This window comes from Polyergus mexicanus, unplaced genomic scaffold (assembly GCF_030449975.1).
Source record: "Polyergus mexicanus isolate NDT 795.1 unplaced genomic scaffold, iyPolMexi1.0 SCAF_26, whole genome shotgun sequence".
Taxonomy (NCBI): domain Eukaryota; kingdom Metazoa; phylum Arthropoda; class Insecta; order Hymenoptera; family Formicidae; genus Polyergus; species Polyergus mexicanus.
In genome coordinates, this window is record NW_027223346.1 from 327,362 (window position 1) to 350,628 (window position 23,267).

General features: G+C 31.5%; 1 protein-coding gene across 1 annotated transcript; it reads left to right on the plus strand.

Moving 5' to 3' along the window:
* The first annotated feature begins 24 nt into the window (after positions 1-24).
* On the plus strand, positions 25-23,257 carry LOC138943427 (uncharacterized). The gene is made up of 5 exons (XM_070314280.1): positions 25-261; positions 850-1,057; positions 1,131-1,197; positions 2,123-2,347; positions 23,204-23,257. Exons 1-5 carry the CDS (start codon positions 108-110, stop codon positions 23,255-23,257), a joined length of 708 nt encoding a protein of 235 aa, XP_070170381.1. The 5' UTR covers positions 25-107.
* The last annotated feature ends 10 nt before the right edge of the window (positions 23,258-23,267 follow it).

The following is a 23,267-nucleotide window of genomic DNA, read 5'->3' on the forward strand; positions in this document are numbered from 1 at the left end:
CCATGATGCTGTATTTTCGTGCCGCGCATGCGTGCCCACGCGCGTGCGCGGTTTACTTCTGTCATCTGTAGTGCGCGGCGTGCGGCGTACTTTAACTTTCACATTCGATGATCGTCGGTCAAGCTGCAAGCGTCAGTTCAACAGGCGTACGTTGCTGTTGCTATGCGAAATTAACGAAAGATGTCGCCGTTATGAGGTTGTGCGAAATTAGTGCGAAACTATGTTTTGAGGAATCGTCAAAGTTTAGGAGAATATATTTTGGTAAGAAGAATTAAAATTTGAGAGAATGCGAAACTTAAAAATGTAATCTTTTTGTCTATTTGGACTAGAGCTGCATGAAAAATGTAAATAATAATTTTTTTAATCTTACTTTATTAAATTTGCTTCTCTCTCTCTTTCTCTCTCTCCCTCTCTCTCTCTCTCTTTCTCTCGATCTAAGATGCGCTGATTATTTCTTATTTCAAATAGCAGGAGGCATTATAGTATTAATGTTGCTTGAAATATTAATTTTACTTTTCTCTCTCTCTCTCTCTCGAAATCATAAGGTTATCATTTTTAAATTTGCTATCGTGATCGTTTGATTCGCTCGCTGCTTAGATTGTGTTTCATTTTAACTATAAAAAAACATATATATACATATATATGCCTATAATTTTAATTGGAACGCGAAAAATATATATCATGAATGAAAATATATATATATTGTATATATACACAATACATACAGATTGTCTTTACACATTTTCCTTAAATGCGCCTGATTCATATATATTTAATATTAAAGTATTCATGTTCCTGATACATATATATACCATATATATGCATACATATATATAAATGATTTTGCAGTATCGCCATTACTGCCAATCTATATCAGTTTTGTATACATTGGCATTCCTGTTTATATTTTTGCCGTGCCGTTGTCCCCCCTGTTGCCCACCATTGACCTTGCACGGCGAACGCACAGTGTGATAATAGGAAAATATCAAAAAAGTACGTTTATTTACTTCCTGTGTTATTGGAATAAGATATCATATCGTACGCTGTATACGTATAGGTAGAGAATATTTAATAGAGATGAAAGATTTTTGTCTCGATTCGTCGAGTAATTTATTGTGAACTTTCTGTAGATGGAGCATCGTGAATGTTGTTGCGAACGGAAGCTGGATTTTGGAAAATCGTTGGACTCGTGAACTTGTAAGTACAATATATTATACATATAAAACAGAAATATATCTGTAAACGGCGCTTCTCGGGAGGATCGACAGTGCTGAATTGGAAGCTTCCAGAAGCTTCTAGATCCGCGCATACAACTTTTTGCGCGATCATAAAATATTGCTTTTTTAGGTGATATTGAGATTGTGAGGGGTCCCCCCGCGCGAAGCATCCGGAATTTTGTCGCACGGTCCAAGGCGAGTCGAGTCTCGGACATTATGAGAGTAAGTCGATGCGAAATTCAGTGAGCCATTAGAAGCGATTAGAAAGTGATATTCGAGAGCGTGTTAATCTCAGAAGAGCATTCGCGGGCCCCCTCGCACAATAGTCGATCCCCACGAAATATCCATCTTTTCCGAACCTCCGATGCGTTTGCGATCGGAGAGGTGAAAAAATAATATCTCTTTCAAATTAATTTTTAAATTAGACTCTAACAAACATGTTTATATGGTAATTTATTTCTTTATATATTTTTTTACATATATTTTGTAAATAATTAACAAAATGTATTGAATTGTAAATAATTTGAATTTTGAATTTCTTAAGAGGTTATTGATAGATGTTTGATTATAATATATGCTTTTAAAGATATAATATATTTCGAAAGATTTTGCTTGGAAATTAAACAAGAATAAATAATAACGTAGCGTTATCACAGGTTATTCACGCAATATGCTTGTGCAACGAAAAGCAGTACACATACACATTTATAACTTGAATCTCTGCGATAAATCTTGCGTCCATAAAATTTAAATGGTCGCTATCTCTTAATCGATAGTGGGATTGTTTCAACTTTTCTCATACATATTGTACATACATGATATTTTTTAGCGGAATCTTTCGATCTTATATGGATAGAGTAACATTTCACGGAACACAAATTAAATCCCATTGATAATGTTCTTAGGTAGAATTAAAAGCGGAAATGATGGATTCTCTACCCATATTGTTTCTTCCCGGCTTTTCTACAAACAACGCATTTCGCGAATGTTGCGGTGAAAGCAAAAGCGGAAATAGTGACGATAACAATTCTGGGAGATGCGAAGAAACGTCGCCGACAAATACGATCGATAGAAATTACCAACGATTCGATCTTCTGCGGGCGGTTAAGAGAGCTTCACGTGAAAGAAAGGTAAGACCAATTCTATTATGCCAGACAGAACAGAGACATATGTGGGAATAGATGAGATTCGATTACAGTCGCTACCATTTCTTATTATTTAGCCATTTTCTGAATACTCAACGTGCATCTCGGCACACAATGATATATTTTAAAATAAATTCTCGAGCTCAAGATTTCGCAGATTCTTTTTTTAAAACTAATAAATTTGTCTATTCTCGAGTGGAAAGGGGAGGGGAGGGAGAAAAGAGATTTTGTCTAGTCAAGCATGATGAGTGATACGCACGAAATTTTCTTTAAGAATCGTAAAAAATTTTTATATTATAAACTATTTAGATTAGAATGTATAATAATAGTCAAATTAAACAACAGATATCCGATAAAAATTTACCTGTCAAATAGTGAAATAATGAAAGTACAATCTGTTTAGATGAGAATAGAGAATTAAGAGAAATATTATTTAATGTAAAGTCATGTTATCGATCAATAAAAAACAAATTGATGCGTAAATTTTTATCTTAACAAAAATAGTAATAGAGAATAAAATAGAATATAATGCTTTAAAGGAATTTCAAACAGACAGTATGATCAATTCTATTTTTGAAATAAAACGAATTCTGTATGTGTTTGCTAATTTTATTAATTTTACATTAAATTTTATAATATTTATATTATATTTATATCAACTAGAAAATTATTAACTCGACTTTTAATTTTGCTTTGTTTTTTAATCGTAAGTAAATCTGAATTTGATACAAAGTTCTTTCATTTAAGAATATGAGAATGTGTAAAGCATACCTTAGTAATTTCTTATGCATGAAAATATAAATCTGCAAATATTCGCATAACTTTAAAAAAAAAATTATTAGTTGATATCCTGTTTGTTTCATTTATTTTGACAGTATACTCCAGCACTGTTTTGTAGAAATTTTTGGATTGTCAAATTTTTCCATGTATTCTTTGTATATATTTATGAGTAACATCGTTTCAGAACGGGTCCATATATGTTGATCTAAACAAATTGAATAATAATTTATTAGTGTTTCTTCTTAAAAATAATCTCTATTTTAATTTACCTTTTAATCCAAAAAAAGTTGCATCGTTTTCACTACTATAGCTGGCAACTGCATCCGCGTGTCTCATCTGTATTTTCTATAAAATATTAATTTCATATTCAGTGGCATTTTTTATTAAACTTTTCATAATATTTAAGAATATATGCTACAAATAAATAAGTCAATAATAAATGAGCATAAATATAATGTTAAACTTGCTTCAGATAGAACTCTTTTGTTTAAATCTACATTCATGTTTCTTTTTGCTTTTTCCAATAAAAAGTATGCAAATTCGTGATTTATTAATAATTAAAAATAAGATAAGAACAATAAATAAATATTAAATTAATACATAGATTATGTCAATTCCTGTATGCAGTGATCACACGTATCTAACGCATAACGTATATCAAGGATGATGTCCCCTCCTTGCCGACCCTTTCAAGGGGCAGAACTTTCACGGCGCGCTATATTCTTTGGACATTATTCCGTTTCGATCGATTTGATCGGAGTTCGGTTAATTTAACACGGTGAAACTATCTGCTGCACCGCAGTCGCTTTCGGCGTTCCTCTTCGCTAGTCGCCGATTTCGAAGTCATTGACCAAAGCTGCTTGTCTAATATTAATGATGCTATCCAAATTAATCGAACGATCTGCGACGGATCATAGATAAAATAATAATGGCTCTTATAAGATATAATAAAATAATTTTTTTTTCTGTCCGTGTTATATTTAGCAAGCTCTATCGACGAAATATCTTCTCTTTAACTCTCTTTCTATATGCATATATTAATTTATCAATGACAAATCTCTATGATTGCATATCAATCGATATTTTGTTTATGTATTCTATTGATATTGTAAATGTGCTACGCCGTTTTTTCCTAGACTATAGTATTTTATTTCTACATAGTTTCTATCTAGAAATTTTTTGTTTTATTCCGACTCTTACTTTCTTACTTTTTTTTTTTCTTCCCTATATAAAATGTAAATCTCTAACTACAAGTCTTTATAAAGTTCTAACAAGATCGCCCGCGCAATTGGAGATTGATTATATAAAAAAATGAATTAATACACGCACACACATATGAAAGAAAATAATTTTATTTTTATTTTTCATAAAATACGTGGCTAATATATGGATAATTCATATAATAATGAACGTAAATATTATCAAATTATATTTTACCTTATTATGATTTGTGGCAACAAAGGAATTTTTTTATTTTTGTTTTTGAAATGATTCCTAATTGTTTACAAATTCCTTTAGTTTCCTCGGTATATATTTCTTAAAACGTAGTGATCATGCTTGAAAATCTACGTTATTATATATAGTATATTATAAATTGAACAAATCGGGTCGTTGCACCTTTCCATCGAGACCTACTTTGACATTCGTTGTGGAAGGATAGTGAAACTTGTCGACTGATGCGACGCATCTCGCGCATTAATTATGCCTCTCTTCTTCTCTTTTTGAGACAAGATCTTGACTCTATTCCCAGCGCGCAGAATTTCCAGTGAAGCGTGAAAATCGCGTCTCTTTTCGTGAAGCGTGAGAAGGCCGCGCATAAAATGAGGTCGGAGGAAATTGACGACAAAGATCTCGACGATGACGCGTATCTATCCCTGGACATTGACGATTATCGGAACGGAGAAAGCGATACGCGTAAGTCGACAGTATGACTCATATATATGACATATTTTTTTAAATCTTTGATTCGTCCCGTGGTAACGTTCTCTTATTGTGGGCTGACAATGTCGTGATCCTATACATTCTTCAGAACTGTTACTGACCGTATCGAGTTTCCGAAGCCAGAATAAAGCAAGGAATTTTTAAATTTTATCTTAATAGGAATTCTGTGCAGAAATAAAAGACCATAATTAAAAAAAAAAAACAGCAGTAAATTTTTACAATGCTTTATTTGCTATGCATAAAAATATCGTATGCAATTTCTAATTGAGAGAATGATAACTTGGCTTTTGAATTTACGTGTTAAAAGGAAGAAAGGTACCTCTCTTACGTACAGTTACTCGTTTGTTCGTCTTACGAAGGAATACTGTTTCAGATGAATAAATTCAGCAACAGTGCGAGCAACTGTACGCATTATCTGCCGGGGAATTGAAATCGAGTACGGTAACGGTCTTGCATCTGTTACATGCATGCTACAGTCTATGCTATGTTAATGCCCGCAGTACTTCTCATCGCATATAAAAACACCGTTTTGCGCTATTGCGCGCTGTATCCATTATAGTATTATAGTTATATCTGACATCATGAATTTCGCGAAGCAAATCGCAATTGGTGAATAGTATTTTAACAAGCTTTTATTAGTTATATGAATTATTGTGTTTCATAAAACAAGTTTTGCCAAATTTTTTTTCTTTGTAAAACGGATTTTTCATTGAGAAGAACCGTTATTGTGTGTGGTACACACAGTAGCTTCTAGCTTCCTTTTTAAAAGTCTTTGGAAGTGTACTGTCGATCGGCGTAAATCCAGAAGAGAAAGCGATGATTCTCGTAGTCTTATCATGTTCGACTGGATTCGTAGAATCGTGAAAGATTTTTTGTATACATGTCGAACGCGCCGACGTCATCTCTTTTTAATTATATCGCTATACGCACCAAGAGTAACCGTGTAAAATCCGGATATACCAGTAATGACTTTTAGAAATCGATATTAACGAACCATTTTAATTAAAAATGATGTAAGTCAATTTTTTTATTTCAATTTTGAATTTACGATGAATCAATTAAACGTAAAATAATCTTAAGATCCGGCTTACAATATTTTTAAAACAGATGGATCATATGAGGTGTATAATTATAAAATTCTCAATACTATACAATGCGTATATACCGTTAAATTAAATGATGATTGCGCGTTTCATTAAAATCCGTGTTTTTTATTAAAAATTTTTCTGATTATTTGAAGTAAAAGCAACATAAATATTTGTTCTAAAATAAATTTTTACGGACATACATATATATATATATATATATATATATATATATATATATATATATATATATATACAGGGTGGAGCATATTATGTTTATATATATATATATATATATATATATATATATATATATATATATGCAAATTTATACAAATGTATTTTTATCTTGAAAAATATCGAATCCTTTAGGAATCGTCTGCTTTCTAATTAGTTGAGAATTGTAAAGATCATAATAATGTAAATTCCTTTTAATTGACCTCTTTTTGGATGGTATGGTAGATTTATTTTGTAAAAATTGCCGACTAAAAGGATTTAATAAAGATGATCCTGGTGAAACCATCCACACACACAATTAAAAACAAAAAGATCGTTATAAACAGAAGTTTTTTAACATTTTTACAACTTGGCAAAAAGTACTTTAAAAGTATTTATACTATTTGCGACAATGATTTCAACGATTTGACTAATAACAGATACGCTTTGTACTCTGATTACTAGAGAAAGCATGCAATGAGGAACTCAATCTTCGAGACTAAACGTGTCATTTTAGACATTTTACGTTAGCATAAACACTCGGTATTGTACATATGCTGCAATTAAGAAAATGGCACTGTTTTAGAGCCAATATTTTCTAATATTTATAGAAATTAGAAATATATTTAATAAAACATTCGGTATATTATTTTATGAATTTACAACATGTTGATTGTGCATTTAAACGCTTATTATTTTGAACAGATTAGTTGTATTAAAAATTTATATATTTTTGATGTTAACTAGCTGAAAAAATTTCACGGTATTTTTTCGCCAAGCATTTATTTTGCGCACAACATGATTACTTTGAATCTATAAAGAAAATGGAGTAAAAGGTATTAGATGAAAAAGAGGCAAGCGACACTACATGCATTACGATATCTTCATTTCAATGTATTATCGTACAATGCACATTAATTTATACTTGTTGCAAAATATCATATAATTTTTTTAATAGTTACACACATTTCACAACGTTTCGTTACGGGAGGAAGACCTGATGCAAGGAAAATAAAATTGGTGAAAAGAAATGTATATAATAAAAAACAGAGATGAAGATATTTTGATACATACAGGAAAAGATAATGATAATGGAATTAAGTTTTATTTTATTATCAAATATTTTTAAAGTTGATTTATATTGTTTAGTCTAGTTGTGAATGAAACATTCGATAATTTTTCTTCGATGCTTGTCATTTTATTTTCCTGCAATTTACATAACTAAAAAACTATTTTTGCGCATCGTATAACGATTATTTTAAATTTAATTTAATTATGGTGCAATTAAGAAAGATTTAAGAAAAGTTCGCGGAAAAAACTCTTAATGGCAAATTGCGCCGTTTTTATATCCTTGCCCATTGAATCAATTAATCTCCAGTGAATTATGTAACTCATTACTTGATCAATCGATTAAAGTTGCATAAGAGAGTATAACTGTACAACAATAATAGAAAAAAAAACAAGATTCTGTGAGAAAATTTACGCATTGCGCATCCAAACGAACAACAATATAATCGCAGCTGTATCGCCGTCTTTTATCTCTTTGCTGCTTTGACTTTCCATAGCTATCTTTGACTTTCCTAAGGAATTCCCTAAGGCTAGATCGGGGTCGCACGAAATACACCAGTAGATGATGCACGTACTGTATAGTAAGCAGGTTGCGGGGAAAGATACGCGCGCAAAAAACAATTTAAGTATACTTAAACAATGTGCACACGTGTATACTCTGAGAAAAAAAGTACATTATAGTCGTGTTGTAATCGTAAGTTTACGTCCTTTGACTTATTCGCGGCAAAATTGAATCTTTCACAAATCCAGCATGACGTAAATCTCTTCGACGTGTTCTTGACTCGCTTGCAAACAATTTACAGAGTTTATAATTACTAGGTTAATCGAATTCTTACAAAACAGCGTTATCAATCCTGTTTCCACACAAATGATTATATATAAACATTATATGTAAAATTATATGTAGAAAACATTAATCATATATAAAAAACGAATACTTGATATATATAAATATAATAAACTTATGTTGCGGCTATAATAAAGTCTAACATTTTTATAATTTAAAGATTTATTTTTCCCAATTGAAAACGTAAATAAAAAGCAATCGTAAAAGAAAAAAAAATATATGAATTAAAAATTATTTGTTAGTGGAGGAGAAAAATCATTTATAAATACCGAAACATGCACTGGAGCAAATTTGCTATTCGATAACCCGGAAATTCGAAGACGCCGACATTTCGATCGATTCGTATGCACGAAATGAAGAACGGTTATGGCCAGGTTTGCGATATACGATTAACGGAGAAGCTCTTATTGGGTCCTATCAGATTAGAATATGCCGGTCGACGACCTCGTCTTTATACGCGCTTGAAATCTGCGATAATTATTCAGCGAATTTCGAAAGTTTAATAACGCCCGCAGTGATGATGACGCAGTGGAGAGATTCACGGAAATCAACTGCGAGTCATTTGCGAGTCATTTTGATAATCCAAGTGTAAGAGTGAAAAGTAAAAAAGAAAAATTTATAGTTCCTGTTTTGTAATTAATATCTAGATATAGTCTGGATCACGCGGAGGGGAAATTCCTTATATGGCAATCTTATGTACTACATTGTTCCGTTGGAAGATTAAAGTGATAAAACTGTATCTTGACTCGTCCTGCGAAATTACAAAATATCAAACGATAAGATCAATTAATATAATTGAGAAATTTATGATGAAAGTTTTAAAATTCTGTGAAAGGATTTTGTATGAGGAAGTGATTAAAAACGATAGTGGCGATTTAAAGCTTATAACTCTAATTTCACTGTACTCCTTTTTCTTTATTTCTTTCGATTCATTAAACGGAGAAATTACTTAAGAGTTATATCTTTATGAACCTTAATGCGCAGAAAGTACGAATATATTTATAAAAAGAATAATGTTCCAAGAAGAACAATGCTATAATTATTTTCAAGAAACTGATATGTTGTACATACGAAATGTGTAAACTGACAAAAGGAAACTTTTCGCATCAAATTGCGGAAAAGTACCGCAAGTTAATTCACGCATAATATCCATTTTGTGCAAATCTCTGTAGCGGATAATTATTGCAAGGAACTCATATATGCAGAATTATATGTCCCTTCTCCATCTTTTTCATTAGTTATTAAAATAATAATTAATTTTTTATCCGTACATAGGAAATGCAATAAAACATATGTAGGAAGAACATAAGTGATTCGAATGAATAACTATTTAATAAATAATAATCTAATAATTATTTGCTGTAAAGATTTAATTCACACAATCGCATACTGTATATTGCAATCAAAAAAAGTTCACATGATGACATTTGACAACAAATCTATAGAAGAAATTTGAAATTCTAGCAAAGTTTATTCTGTGCGCTTATTATATGTATTTTATTCTTAAAAAAATATTTAATGATTAATCAAGATTATGAAAATCGAGTATCACCCTTTAAATAATCGATAAAAAAATGCATGGGGTTTTTATTCTAATATTTAAATATCATCGAATCCCGTGTCAGAATCATCGGGAGCCTGAACCTGAACGAAAACCTGATGATCGTACGCGATAATGGGGTACTCGCGAGAGATGTGTTTGTGCATGTGCATACGCAATGCAGATGTGTATCGATGAATATGTGTGTCCATTCGTGAGCCCATAAGTGGCTACAAAGTGTTACGTTTGTGTTGTATGGCGGTCGCGGTATGTGGGTCAGGAAGCCGGCGTTACTAACAAGTGACTCGATTCGAGGCGATTCGTGAAGCGACACACACTGCATGCTTTCGTTGCACCGAATTTCCATCTTTTAACAAAATTAGTCCATCTACTCCTCGATCCAATATAATATCGATCGTACAATCGCGTTTCATAAAAGCGACTGTAGGAACAATGTTTTGTACTCATTCAGTTCTGCGACTAGTGCAAATTAGAATTAATCCGTCGAGAATCACACGGTTATTCGATGCACATAAATATAGCATAATTATTGCAATCCAGATTGTATTTTAGATGCATGAAAAAATAATAGATTGGGGTAGTATTAGGTAATTCTATAATATTTCACAATAATATTTGTCGTAGGTATTCGAATACCGAATAATTGGGGAAAGTTCAATGGATACTGTCGATTTTACGCGCACGAAATGTCATGTATATATATTACGCATTTAAATATAGAAAAATATAATTAAATATTTCAATGTTTTAATTTTCGGATTTTAGTATATCAAGAAATCAGATTTAGAAAATATAATGAAAAATGAATTTTACAAACATAAAACCAAAGAATTAATTTCGCTATTTCTTCCAAAGATGTTTTTTTCCCCTAAATTTATAACTACGTATATAATTATATTAAAGATATATAATATTGTGTATCTCTCTCTTTATTTTTTGGAATAAATATAATTATATTTAAAGATTTTTTTCACAAAAATAGATATAGATTTAACAGTAACTCACATAATTATTCTTAAACATTATATATATACATAAAATATACTTAAACATATATTGCATCTCTCTCTTTTCAGATAAATTTCAATGCGTGATTTGCATCGCGGAGATCTGAATGTGTCTTCACGCACATTGCATTCATCGAATATGCAGTTAACGGTTTTGATTTTCATTTTGCGAATGAGCGAATGATCGTGTATCCGTTCCATCGCGAAATAGAATCGAGTAAACAAGAATTATGCACGATAATCGAAAATCACGCACGGTTGCTTCGATACGGCATATCGTAAAGCTGGTCGTTTTGAATGCGATGGATGCGATAGCATGATACGCGCGTACGTATGCGATTTTGCTCGCATGTTCACGCATTTCATTTCTAATTGAATAATCAATCGTGACCTCTTCTTGATCGAGTGACACGGAATGCGGCAGACGTACCATACCTATGGTATGTATGCTCTTGCATTCAAAAACCCGGTTACGTAGCTCTTTGTACGTCAATCTTCTCGTTTATTTTAAAAGAAAGATTACATAAATATAAGGCATATTCTGTTCGACTATAATCCATTCGCAAATTTTTTGAAATTTTTTTAGCTCGATCTTCCTAGCCTTTTCAAAAGAGATATCTTTGAATTAAGAGCATCTCTTATATAGTATAAAATTAGAATATGTACACAGAATATGAATTAATCTCTGTCTCGAAGATATTCTTTTTACAATTTTCCAAAGTCTATCGCGATGCACATTGAAACAGCTTGGATTTCAAGCACGTGAGGTACTTCTGATACACGTATGGACTATTAAATTTCATGGTTGCGTTAATCAGCACATATGAGGCGCTCTATAAAGATACAATTATGGATGTTCTTCATTGTTAACATCAAGAAACCATAATTAACTCGAACAAGGAAGTGCCGAGGGTTAGACGAGCTTGGTTTAGGGTGACGCGGTTGGGTGATCATCTTCCTAATCCTTCTTTCTTGAGTGCAGGCATTCTAGATTCTTTCTGACCGGAAGAAAAATGAAAGAAAATGATATATCACATCTAAACAAGAAACTATATATATAATTATGAAATGTATATATGTGAGTACACACATATAATTCGAAAAGAATGTTTTTTTAAATTAAAAATAAAGTTGGAAAGACGAATTAAGAATATAATTCAAATAAATATTTTATATAATTTCCACATAAGCTTTGACATATGGAAATTGTTTCTGTTACGTCGTGTATTTTGCAAGAAATATTGCAAGAAATCTTGCTATTAATTTAATTCCACGTTACGAAAAAGAAATTATTTAGATACGATGTACAAATTACGATCTCACTTATGCTTTCCGCAAAATTATGCATACGTTGCTCTTAACTGCTAGTATATTGTTACGAATTACCGTAGAATTTCCACGAGTTTTCGCAATTGCATACGCTCGCACGAGTTCTATATATCTGTTATTTTCTTTGAGACGCCTTGTTTCCATTTCTATAGTTCCGTGTGCTTTGCTTCGTGAATTTACAATTATATCGCACATGACGATTGTAAGTTGATGATTATCAATTATCGCGCATAGTAGAAACGTCAAGAATTATGTAAAAGCGTGAATTGGAAAAATGTATATATGTATAATTCTTAGAATCAATTTTTATGTAAAACTTCGGTTTAACTCGCATTTAAACCTTTTCGACATTTTATCATAATAACACATTACATGTAAGATGCATGTAAGATCCGTGCAATATTCTTTCGTCATTTGCTGCAAAATTACCCAATACTTTCTTACGATCTCCATAAATATATAATTACGCGAACAATCGAATCTAATGTATTATAATTTATCGATATATTAGATTAATTGCTGCTTAATCGTTTAAAAATAATTTATAATTTAAAAACGTGTCATTAATATTAATTAATAATTAAAAGTTTTTGAAAAAATAAAAATAATTAATTAGTAATAATAATTAATAATTAAAAGAAAAAATTAAATAACAATTATAAGTTAAAAATATAATATTTAATATAGAAAAATATTTCTTATTTCTAACAAGGCATTTTTAATTTAATTATAAATTAGAATATTTTAAAAGATGAGAAAATGCAGTCTTTCGCTTATATCATTCATAGATCATATAGTCTCTTCGTGAACTTTCCACATAAATCAAAATATTTTATTTGTTATATATAATCATGTGTATCAACACATACTACATCCCTCCAAATAGCTTTTCCTTTGAGAAAGTTGATCAAAAATCATTTTTCTTGGCAAAATAGCTAATTTAACTATCCCATGGGATAAGGCTATCGTGTTCTCGCTATTCGATGACGTATCGGCACGTAGGTTGGCCTGAATACCAAAGGAGAGACGGATAAGTAAAAAAGGAGGGAGGATGAATAGTCAGTCGGTCGCACAAGAAGCCAGCCTTGTTCCTGATGGCAACCGACACAGCGGTTACCTGTCGAGATGATGGTAGGGAGGAATAGCAGGTGGAGGGGACCAGAACACCTGGTCGACTTCCTGTCAGAGACCCAGAGAGTAAGCGTCTCAGTCCTCAGGAAAGAACCTCCGACATCGGTACATTGATAGTTGAAATTGAAGTCTCGAAAGTCACACTACGAATTCTGACAGTGAACTGTACAAGCACTGCTATTTTAATCCTGTTCGAAGATATTTGAGAGACAAATTCGCATGTGAATTTTTTAAACTTGCGTTTTGAGCAAACGTTTGCGTTCAGTGCTCGGAAGAAAAAATAAAGAGGGTTGCCTGTATCTCGAAATGATGTTTTTCTCGAAGTGCATTCGGTGAACTTCTTTTACGGAACTGACAAAGTGCGATTGTTACGGACGTATTAATTACTGTTCCATCTCGGAATTGTACCGGAATAGCTGTTTCTCCAGTTTTCCGGAACGAGAGGACATACAAATTGAAGATTGGAGTTCCACGCGATAGCTCACCACGGAAATGGAACGCAAGATATTTTGCTTCCTTCTCATCGCTCTGATTGCCAAAAGTGCGTAAATTTTTTTTTTTACAGTTCTAATTAAATCTCGATTATCTCGAGAATTAAATACACATTATATATCAAATAATAATTATTATACATAAAAATGTCTAAAAATAATGATTGTCAAGAGATATTTTTAAATATTTAAAAGATTTTCAAAGATGAACAAATGAAAATATGTGTAAATTACATACATTTGACACTGATTGGTTAATTATATAATATATTTATAATTAAATATAATAAGTTACAGATATATACGCTGAACGCACGATAAAAATAAATATATATATGCTATATATATATTGTATATATTTACAGTCATATTACATATTATATTATAATTACACACATGATAATTATACATAATAATATGTATAAATGAATGAGTTCTTATATTCGTATTGTATGAAATAAAACACGATGTAAAATTAGCTATTTTTTACGACTGCCTCTAATCGAGTTTTTGTTAAACGATTCATTATGAATTTCCTCCAAAAAACGTAATTGGATATTTTCTTAGAGAACTTTAATACACAGTGGATAGGCATTTCGTGCAAAGATGAATTAATCTCCCGTGGAAAATATAATATTTTATTAATGCACTGAAGATTATTATAATCATTATTGCACCCCATTCACTTGTCGCTTTCTAAATGCTAAGAAATTTAATGAGTCGGCTGATTATGAGACAATGCTTACAGTTCGTAACGATATTTTCTACTTTACGTATCATTGAAACACTCTATCTTGCAGAACCTGCAACAAAACTGCCACTAATCAAGCACGCGTATAAATGCAATGCCTTATCGAATGTGCTCATTATAAGTTAATCATAGGATGATCTAAATTAGCACCAACTTTCGAGTTATATATTAATACTATAATAAATTATAGTATTAATGTAAATATGAATAAATTTCTCATGAAATACAAAAAGTTCTTCGGAGAAAAGGCTTACACTTTATATTATAATAACCATGTTATTACATCAGTAAAATAAAAAAAAAAAAATTTTTTTTAGAAATATTTGTAAATCTAATGTAACATATAGTATTTGAGTCATTTATTTTTTAATGTATATATATATAATATAATAGATATAATATAATAGATTATTATAATATAATAGATATAATTTTTTTATAATAAGTCTCTTTAGTAGAGTATCTTTCTCTCTCTCTCTCTCTTTCTCTCTTATTTTCTCGCCGATTCATCTCGGGTCAAGATCATCCCACGCTCGCGGTATTATTGAATTTAATAACGAATTACCAAAGCACACTCGATTACGTACGCAATTTGCAGACGAGAAGTATCTGAAAATAAGCGGAGAGATGATCCGTCAATTAGCGCATGATGTATAATGCGTGCGTTAGAATGCATTTCATGAGAAGATACGCCGCGATTCTTCTTTATTTGTTGTAAAATTTTACATCGCGTGACGATAAATTGAATTTACGTCAAGCATCATTTAAATGAAAGCACGGTTGATAACTCCGAAAAAGTGTCTCCCATTAACGCCGGTTAATTTTTATAGAAATTCTTCTTTAAATAATCTAATTATTTCTCCCCATAGAGAACTTTGCTACGTCTTCGCATGATGATCTCTATCTGTAAATGTAATTTTTCTCTCCGTTCCGGTTAAACGGGATAATCCTTTAACATCGTCTTCGCTTTAACGAAGACACCAACTAGACTTGCTCAGGAGAAACGCGTGCTCATCATTAAACGCATAAATGCACATCTCGTAAATGAAACGCGGCATACTCATGTAGCACGGGTTCTCATCATCAGCATACATATATATAATCGACTTTCCACGATCATCGCTCGTTTTTCCACGTTGTGGCAGTAACGCATAAGAGAAGTTGGTGAAGATTTACATAGTCGACTCACAAGTATCCCTTCGACGCGGTGCACTACCGTGAGGAAAGTCGTTTTATTCGCGCATCTATACGTCGTTGAAATGTAAAATTGATGGAATAACGCGAAATACATTGAATTTCGCGAAACATGCCCAACGCAAATATTTTTTTATATGTCTCTGTATAATTTAACAATATCGGCGATTTCATCACGAATATTTTTATATATCGACTTTAATATTCCACTAATAAATACGGCTTTTTGTTACTTTTTATAATTTTTTATCGCTAACATTATCGATTTAACAGCATGATATAATTTCTTAAATACAACGATTTTAAGAATGGCTTATCTTTCTTAAGATCTAAGAAATATCTTGTTCGGAAGATAAGCAAAGGAAAGATTCTCGTCATCTTTACTCGATTTTGCATTTTACTTTAATAATACATACGAGGCTACTGCTTCCGCACAAGTTAGGTTAACGACCGAGATTGTATCTCGCGGTAAATGGTGGTTACTTGCATTTCCCACGTGTCACCGTGTGCATCATTTTTTTTTTTTTTTTTTCTTTCTCTTGTACACTCTTCAAACACTTCCCTTAACTGCACGTTCTCGAGCTGGCTTCTTTCAATTATCGTTGAGTCATATCCACACACACATACACACAGTTATTGTCCTCTTGAATACATATATAAATGGTTTCCTGTTGAAACTACAAAAGATCGATGCTGTCGTTAAATCGATCGATGTCATCAAATATTAACTGGGACGCGAACAGATTTCATTATTACTCATTACTTTGTCGAGTTAGTCACTCATCGATGATTCATTAATTGATATTCAGATATCTTATTTTAATAAAACATAAATTGAGATATTTTCACAGATTTTATGGATTTATTACAAGTTAAATTGTAATCTTTATATTGGATAATTTGTAAGTGATATGATGATATATTATAAATATGATATTAATTTTATCATCAGTTGCATACATTCCAACTTATGATATAATATCATTAGAATTAGATTTAGATACAGCCACAAGCTCCAAGTTTAGACACAGAGGAATTATTAAAAATCTTAGGAATCTGCAAAAAGCATTTTTTAAATTTAATACTGTAAAACGTTTTTTACAATTATCGTATTGATTTATCGGGATTAATGGAAGCGTTAATTGTATTAAATTATGACTTCTGAAATTATATAATTAACTTATTTTTTGACACATTGCTTGTCGTATAATTACAGAACGATATAACCAACTTTTGGCTTTTAGTCATTGACAGCTAACTTTCGCGATAAATACATTCACTTCCGTCGTATTGTAGGATTAGTCGCGATTTCGCGTATGTGTTGATTCACACATCGGCACGCCTTGAAAACAAAAGGTCGGCGTATTTAATTAGCTTGGCTCAGTACCCAATTTCCCACAATTCCGTGAAATAACGGGAATATCAGGCGAATGAACAGGAAAAAGAAGGCGAGTCCGACGTCTACCTTTTCTCTTCTACTTTTGTCCTGATTATCCACTTTTCTTACAGCCGGCGTGGGCGAAACCCCGAACATTGAAACCACACGTTGTACTACATACGAACAAAACCTGATGAGTGCAAGTTAATAGAATCTACGAAGAAATGAAACTTAAGCGCAGTAAAAAGAAAAGTATTTATATATTCTACATACATATAAAAAGAGTTTTTATTTTATCTTATAATTCTTGTATATATATATATATATATATATATATATATATATATATATATATATATTTATAATTTTAAATTATTATAACTAGAACTGAATTTCATTATAAGTGGTATTTTATAATACATTTTACAAATTTTATTATTTGAAATATTTTAAATATATTGTAGATCAACATATAAATTACATTATTCATATGTACAGCAATTCAATAAGGATAATTTAGGATAATTGATAATATATTATATATTCTTACATTATATATATATATATATATATATAATACTTGCATTGATATATTTTATCTCAATTATTATAATCATTAATAAAAATTAAAACGTTTGCTTTATTTATTTATCGGAATCATAATTTTGTTTGTTAATATAACTACATTACACAAATATAATTTTAAATTTAAATTTAATTCTGAATTTTTTATAACATTTTAATTTTTTATAAACAGTTATATTTAAAAAAACATGTATGCAAATTTAATCTGTAATTATATATATGGTATTTAAATCTAAAAATAATGAAGTGATTATTTTATGATTATTAAAATAAAAGTAAATAATTATCATAATCAAATATAAGATTTTACGTAAATGGCACAAAATTCGAAAGTAATACTGGTAATTTGCTAAGTGTATTTGTTACGGTTGTGAGGTAAGATGATAGATGTAGGTATGACAATCGTTTTAAGGATAACGGTAAAATAGCAGTGACCTGATATTTACACCGGAATAATTTTTATCCTTTCCATGCGATTTTTTGGCGCGTTGTCTCCATTCCATTGTCCTACATAGGCTAATTTATCCGAAGCACGTACTACTTATTGTTAGCATTGTATTTGGGAAAGGATGTATTGGAACATTTAAAAGATTTTAGTTTGAATATTTATAAACTAAAAATACTTATAAACTAGACTGAATATCTTTATAAACTAGAGTAAGAAATAATTAGTAATAAATTGAGAAAAACGCGTAGTTTTTTACAACAATTTAAATTATTAGTTTTCTAGAACGTTAAGAATCTCTTTGAGATTGGAATTTTTTGATTATTTTGCATTAACATTAGGGCTACAGTTATAATTACTGACACCATTTGCGAATCTTAATTTTCGTTATTATTTCAGTATTTAATCTTAACATTCTTATTCTCTATACATGCGCAGAATTTTATTAAATTATTTCATTTGATTATTATCAAAGATTATAAATCTAATAAGAGCATCACGGCTTGATAATTGAAACACTATACTAAATTCGATATATTGCGTATAAAATAATCACAGCGAATTATTTCGTCAGAAGAGATCTAAAGAAAAATATTAAAAATATTAATTTAAATTAATATTGTATTTGTTTTATGTTATAACTATTATCTTTTGACTACTTCCTGTCTTTTAACTCTCGTATAATTGCCAGCGATATTTTCTCGCTCGCAATAATTTACAGCTATACCATAGCTTAGTGGTTAATTTTTCTGCATCGTAAGATGCGGCTGGTTGCCAGTCTCTAATCGATTTCTCGGTAACTTACGATTCACGTGGCTGCGTACGTTGATGACGATCATGTACGTCGGCAGAGGATAAAGCACTTTTCAAATCGGACCTCGGTTTCAGGTTCTGCCCCGATTTGCGGCTTAACAATTACGACGATGCTGGCAACCTACATTAAGCGGATATAACGAACAAGTTGTTGTTTGCGACATTTATTTCGAGAATATAATATAAACTGCGCATATAAAACATTTTTATAGATACGAAAAAGAATCTCCTCTATTTAAGAATTATATGCACGACATTTAATTGTTATAATCATGACTTTATTTTTAGAATCGAAAGGCATATATATTATATATTTTATTACTTTATTAGCATGTTTATATTCACATTTTGGTTGAAGAATTAATCGTTACGTTATTAAAAAGAATGGGTCCTCATTGCTGCTTATGAAATATTGTATAATAGTTATTCGTTATAATAGTTATTTGTTTTATATGCAAGTTATAAATGTATTGGTGGTTACTAGGATCTTTATTTTTAGCACGTGCACGTAATGCATCCTCGAGAATATGAATATGTAACATGCATGCGTATCGTAACAAGAGACAGATAGCTTGCGTACGTAGCACCTGCTTTGAGCGCGTCTTATATCGTCACTATCTTTATCGATCGATTTCTCTTCCTCCTCAGAAAAAAAAAATACATATACACGATATCGTTTAATAAAATCGAAGATATCATAACAGAAATAATATTGTACTCTTTAATAAATAATATAATACGATTTCATAAAATATTAAAATATAATAGAAAATAACAAATATGAAAAATGCGATATAGAAAAATAATATATTTTTTGTGCAGTTAACTTTTTGTGAATCTTTTTCTATTCTCGTAAGCTTAATTATACATTACGATAAGACAATTACGCTTTAAAGATACTTTAGTTTTTCTTTATTGTATTCCGATTTCACGAAACACAGTGGCTTTTGAGAAAAACGTGACCATGTTACGATAGTAAATTATTTAAAATAATACATTCTGGCAATAAAATTAACGGGGTTTATGCCTATTACGGGCTACTATGTCCGACCGCATTGCCGATCCTTATTGACGCGTCGCACGCGTGATTATAAAAACGCGTGATAAATATGTTAATTGAATAGTGCGAACCGTTACACAGTTAGCCCACAAGACGTTACTTGTGCGTCGTCGAATAGCACCGTTTGACCGCGTGTTTGGAATGAAATGCCATTCTTGAGCCAAACATTCATTTTGTCGCGCCAAATTAGGCGAATGGCGCGAACGTACTTTTTTTTTTTTTTTTTTTTTACGAAAATCTTGTAAATAATTACATATGTATAATTTTGATATTAACTTCCACTCGCACACACCTATAAGAACGATGGGGGACTTGTAAGAATCTATAGGAGTATAACATGACTTATGTAGCCTCGAAATTAACTATTAATATAACCAAAATCTGTCGCTGCCTCTAATTTCTGAACTTTACATCGATAAATTAAGCAACTAGAATTTTGGCTGTTTCATAAACAATAATAACATATATCAATATTCGACGATAATACACCCAAGTTATATCCTACATCCAAAGTCAACGACCCTTGCACTCGCACTGCAACGTCCGCTTTTGCCAAGTGCATGCGTGTAATTACAGTGCGTTTCTACAATTTCGTTGCATTCGATGCATCCATCTTTTGCCGCTGCTAGACCGATGCAAGACGAGATGCTAGACGATTTCATTGATTTCAGGACGCGCCTGTGTTTATCCGATGAGAAACGCTCGAGATTTACGTTTTGCACGCGATTCGTGTACGCGGTTCTTACGCAATGTGTAAATTGTCTCACAATCAGAAGCATTCGATTATGCTTTGCATCATCGAAAATGCAAAATATGTAAAAGAAAGAAGCAGAAAAAAAGAAGAGAGAGGGGAGAAAAATCTTGTTTTATATATTATAATTGAAGATTTATAGAAATTTATCACACTTATAAGGCATGTATTATATAATATTCATACGAGGTATTAAATTTTTATAATATTTTCAAATTGGTCTGATAAACTATACACATATTGAAATTTTTACCGATGAGAAATTAAAAATTTATATATATTATAAATTTAAAATTTTTCGTAGATAAACAAACTTATATATATATATATATATATATATATATATATATATATATATATATATATTTCTGCTTCTTTTATAAATCTAATGATTTTAATCAAAGTTAAGGAAAAATTGACTTTGCGAATATTACTCGCAAAAATCGAAAAAACACTCGCACGTTTTTATTAAAATTTATTAAAGAAGTTGTTTCGCGTACGATTACATATGATATGCGCTAGATTTTTTTCCACCAGGGAAAAAAATTTTTTCAAGAGATGAAAGAAGAACGAACGACGATATTACGCAATAATGGCGAGTGAAATTCGTTATTGTCAGTTAGTTAAAGTTACTTCCTCTTTTCGGATTGGCACATATCATGCCGGCCGCGAGCAATATACACGACTGCATAGCCGATGACTTCCTAGACGATTGCGCGACCGCCGCAGGATGTGAGCAGCTTGCGTTATCGCTTCCGTTACGTATCTTACCGGCGTTTTACATCCCTCGCTTTCTCGCGACTAGCTCGGTACTTTACTCTGTTCGAAATCGCTGACAGACGCGTGTGCATGTAAACGACAGGGTGGTAATAATGATGGGTTATTATCGAAACGCGTGTATGTTTCTGCGTTTATTTCTATTCAGTGAAACGTGACGAGACGGAAGGGTATAATATAATGAGGGCTAGCGTGTGTATGTATATATATATGGAAGGGCGTTTCTGCATTTTCAGATATAAGATTGAACGCTTGTATTATATTCATTATACGCAGAAATCCAGATTGCTATAGAAATACAGCGTAAAATTCCTGAAATTTCCGGAATTGATTTCTATTATTAATAATAAAAAATTAATTTAACATAGTTTCTGAACTATGAAACCTCAAGAATAAAGGATTCTTTGCAACTTAAATTTTAGGAGTAAAAATAATATAATGTATAATCTGTCAATCTTTTTTATGATATTTACAATTAAACTAAAAAGCTGACGAATCATCTTCTTAAGCATTACATTAAACGAGTTTATTGTACAGCGTTACGCGTGTCTATAAACTTATCTTACTTTGCAACACCTTTCGTAATCGCTGGCAACGGATATGTACTTAGACCAAACTTACGCTTTTCATTCGCGTCGCAGGAAAAAGCGAAGCAACATGAAATATTTACAACTGGTTTCCTGTGTTAACTTTCGTTGTGCAAGGGACGATATCAGTTATACAATATAAGGAAAATCCTGTTTCGTATCCAGAATATTGTAAAACGTATTGTTACATTGCCTCGGTGATTTGAGCATTTTGCTCGAGAAGGTGACGAGACTCGCCGCCTATTGAAATCATCAGTTTGAAAACGGCAGGAGCAATCCGATGAGGCAACGTACATCCGTTTTGCATCGTACGTGGTTGATGCGCTCGGTGCGTGATGATATGAGATTGCGTGTCTTCGATATGAAGAAGAGGTTGAAAAGAGCATGCTCGCCTAGCGTGTGCGATGCACTCACGATGAACGGCCAGAAAACTTGTTGCATTACATCGCGCAATTAGTCATGAGAGATTGAACCGTGCAGATAATCGAGAGTGTAATCTTTTCGAGGAGCTTAACAGCTTTCGCGAGAATTTGCGTATTTAAGGCAATTTCATATCGTGAAATAGACGTGCGTGATTCAATACGATCATTGAGAAAAACACATTCGAATTATCTTCTTACGAAAGTATGCGCGATTATGGCGAAATGAGATTAAACCAATATTCTTTCTCGTCTTTTGAATTCTAAGAAATGTTTAATAAAACTTTGGAAATATATCTTTAGTTAATTTATATTATACAATATTTTTCATATACGCGAGTATGTGGGCGAGTTGACTGGAATTAGAAAGAGAAATAAGAACGATCTGATTAGTATATCATTCAGAATAACTATTGTCGCTGTATGAGAGTAAAAGTCAAGTCCTCCAGCACTTAGGAACTAGGAACTTAGGAACTTATTTAATGCACGAAATATATATTTATCCAAGTGAACATATCCTATGCATAACCGTGTCAAATATGATATACATATAATATATATATGTTAATAATGAAAAATTTGGTAATAATTATATTAAGATAACAATCAATCTATTATGTTTCAGGTGTTAATGGCGCTGGATGCGGTTATCCGGGTGCACCGGAGTACTCTGCGTTGATACCACTGCT

What these genes read in the sequence shown, in the direction of transcription:
- LOC138943427 (XM_070314280.1), top strand. Translation starts at nt 108, where the DNA reads ATGATCGTCGGTCAAGCTGCAAGCGTCAGTTCAACAGGCGTACGTTGC. An exon ending in CGTACGCTGTATACGTATAG is followed by an intron (nt 1,058 to 1,130) that starts GTAGAGAATATT and finishes AACTTTCTGTAG; the next exon opens with ATGGAGCATCGTGAATGTTG. An exon ending in ATCGTTGGACTCGTGAACTT is followed by an intron (nt 1,198 to 2,122) that starts GTAAGTACAATA and finishes TAATGTTCTTAG; the next exon opens with GTAGAATTAAAAGCGGAAAT.